Source organism: Hylobates moloch, unplaced genomic scaffold, assembly GCF_009828535.3.
Source record: "Hylobates moloch isolate HMO894 unplaced genomic scaffold, HMol_V3 SCAFFOLD_3, whole genome shotgun sequence".
Taxonomy (NCBI): domain Eukaryota; kingdom Metazoa; phylum Chordata; class Mammalia; order Primates; family Hylobatidae; genus Hylobates; species Hylobates moloch.
Window position 1 is genome coordinate 13,798,550 of NW_026652278.1, and position 1,688 is coordinate 13,800,237.

A 1,688-nucleotide genomic window follows, 5' to 3' on the forward strand; every position below is an offset into this window, starting at 1 on the left:
AGTCTCTACTAAAAATACAAACATTAGCCAGACATGGTGGCGGGTGCCTGTAATCCCAGCTACTTGGGAGGTTAAGATGGGAGAATCACTTGAATCAGGGAGGTGGAGGTTGCTGTGAGCCGAGATTGTGCCACTGCACTCCAACCTGGGCAATAAGAGTGAAATTCCATCTTAAAAAAGAAATTAAAAATTGAGATATTTCACAGGAAGAAATTTCTGGTCTTTCTGGAAAATTGGAAATCTCTTGCGACACTGGACCAATGCCCCACATGACAATTGCCGCATGGGGCCAGCATCAGTCCCTGGGTCTGCCCCCAGCCTACATCCAACTTGTGACAGCTTGGCTCTGTCAATCCTCCACCTGGCTGGCCTCTGTGAACTGTGGGATCGCACCGTGTGGAAGGCTTGTGCTGGGATAGAGCTGACTCAGTGCTGGGGGATCCCCGAGGGGACCCCAGGATTTGAATTCCAGGTTCCTGGAGGATATCAGCTGAATGCTCACCTTTCTGTGTGCCCTGTAGGCATAGATAAGTTTGGTGTTCAGGAGAAAGAGGGTACCAGAGCTCCAAGCTCGATCTGGCACTTTGGATCTGTTTCCATCGGTTCTTACAGCTGCTCCTCAGACCCTAGCAGCCAAGATGGTGAAGCAAATTGAGAGCAAGTTTGCTTTTCTGGAAGGCTCGGAGGCTGCAGGTGATAAACTTATCATGGTTGGCTTCTCAGCCACGTGGCGTGGGCCTTGCAAAAAGATCAAGCTTTTCTTTCATTCCCTCTTTGAAAAGTATTCCAACATGGTATTCTCTGAAGTACATGTGGCTGACTGTCAGGATGTTGCTTCAGAATGTGAAGTCAAATGCATGCCAACCTTCCAGTTTTTTGTTGTTGTTTGTTTGTAGTTTTTTTGTTTGTTTTTGAGATGGAGTTTTCCTCTTGTCCCCCAGGCTGGAGTGCAATGACAAGATCTCGGCTCACCCCAACTGGTTCAAGTGATTCTCCTGCCTCAGCCTCCCGAGTAGCTGGGATTACAGGCATGCGCCACCAGGCCCGGCTAATTTTTGTATTTTTAGTAAAGACGGGCTTTCTCCATGTTGGTCAGGCTGGTCTCGAACTCCTGACCTCAAATGATCCACCCGCCTCAGCCTCCCAAAGTGCTGGGATTACAAGTGTGAGCCACCGCGCCTGGCCCTTTCCAGTTTTTTAAGAAGGGACAAAAGGTGGGTGAATTTTCTGGAGCTAATAAGGAAAAGCTTGAAGCCACCATTAATGAATTAGTCTAATCATGTTTTCTGAAAACATAACCAGCCATTGGCTATTTAAAACTTGTAATTATTTTTATTTCCATAAAAAGTATGGAAACTATAAACCCAACTGCCATCTGGATGACAATAAAATATTAATTCTACCCTTTAAAAAAAAAAAAAGAGGGTACCAGAAACAGACCCAGAGATGACTGGGGTCTGGGAGGAGGAAGCTGGAGAACCGGTGAGTGTGAACAGTATGCATCAGTCAGGGTTCCCCATTGAAACAAAATATACATATACAGTGCTTGTGTGGTGGGGATCTGTATGTGTGTGTGGGTTTAATTTTTATTATAAATAGAGATGGGGTTTTGCCATGTTTCCCAAGCTGGTCTTGAACTCCTGGGCTCAAGCAATCCACCCTCCTCGGTCTCCCAAAGTGCTGGGATT

The 1,688-nt window shown here is 46.3% G+C and overlaps 1 protein-coding gene across 1 annotated transcript; it reads left to right on the forward strand.

The window, feature by feature from the left end:
* The first annotated feature begins 638 nt into the window (after positions 1 to 638).
* LOC116482881 (thioredoxin-like) lies at positions 639 to 1,310 on the forward strand. Its single transcript, XM_032176377.3, has 2 exons — positions 639 to 881; positions 1,203 to 1,310. Exons 1-2 carry the CDS (start codon positions 639 to 641, stop codon positions 1,275 to 1,277), a joined length of 318 nt encoding a protein of 105 aa, XP_032032268.1. The 3' UTR covers positions 1,278 to 1,310.
* Positions 1,311 to 1,688: the final 378 nt, after the last annotated feature.

Coding starts and splice junctions, on each gene's coding strand:
- LOC116482881 (XM_032176377.3), top strand. CDS start 639: ATGGTGAAGCAAATTGAGAGCAAGTTTGCTTTTCTGGAAGGCTCGGAG. Junction 882..1,202: donor CAACCTTCCAGTTTTTTGTT/GTTGTTTGTTTG, acceptor CAGTTTTTTAAG/AAGGGACAAAAGGTGGGTGA.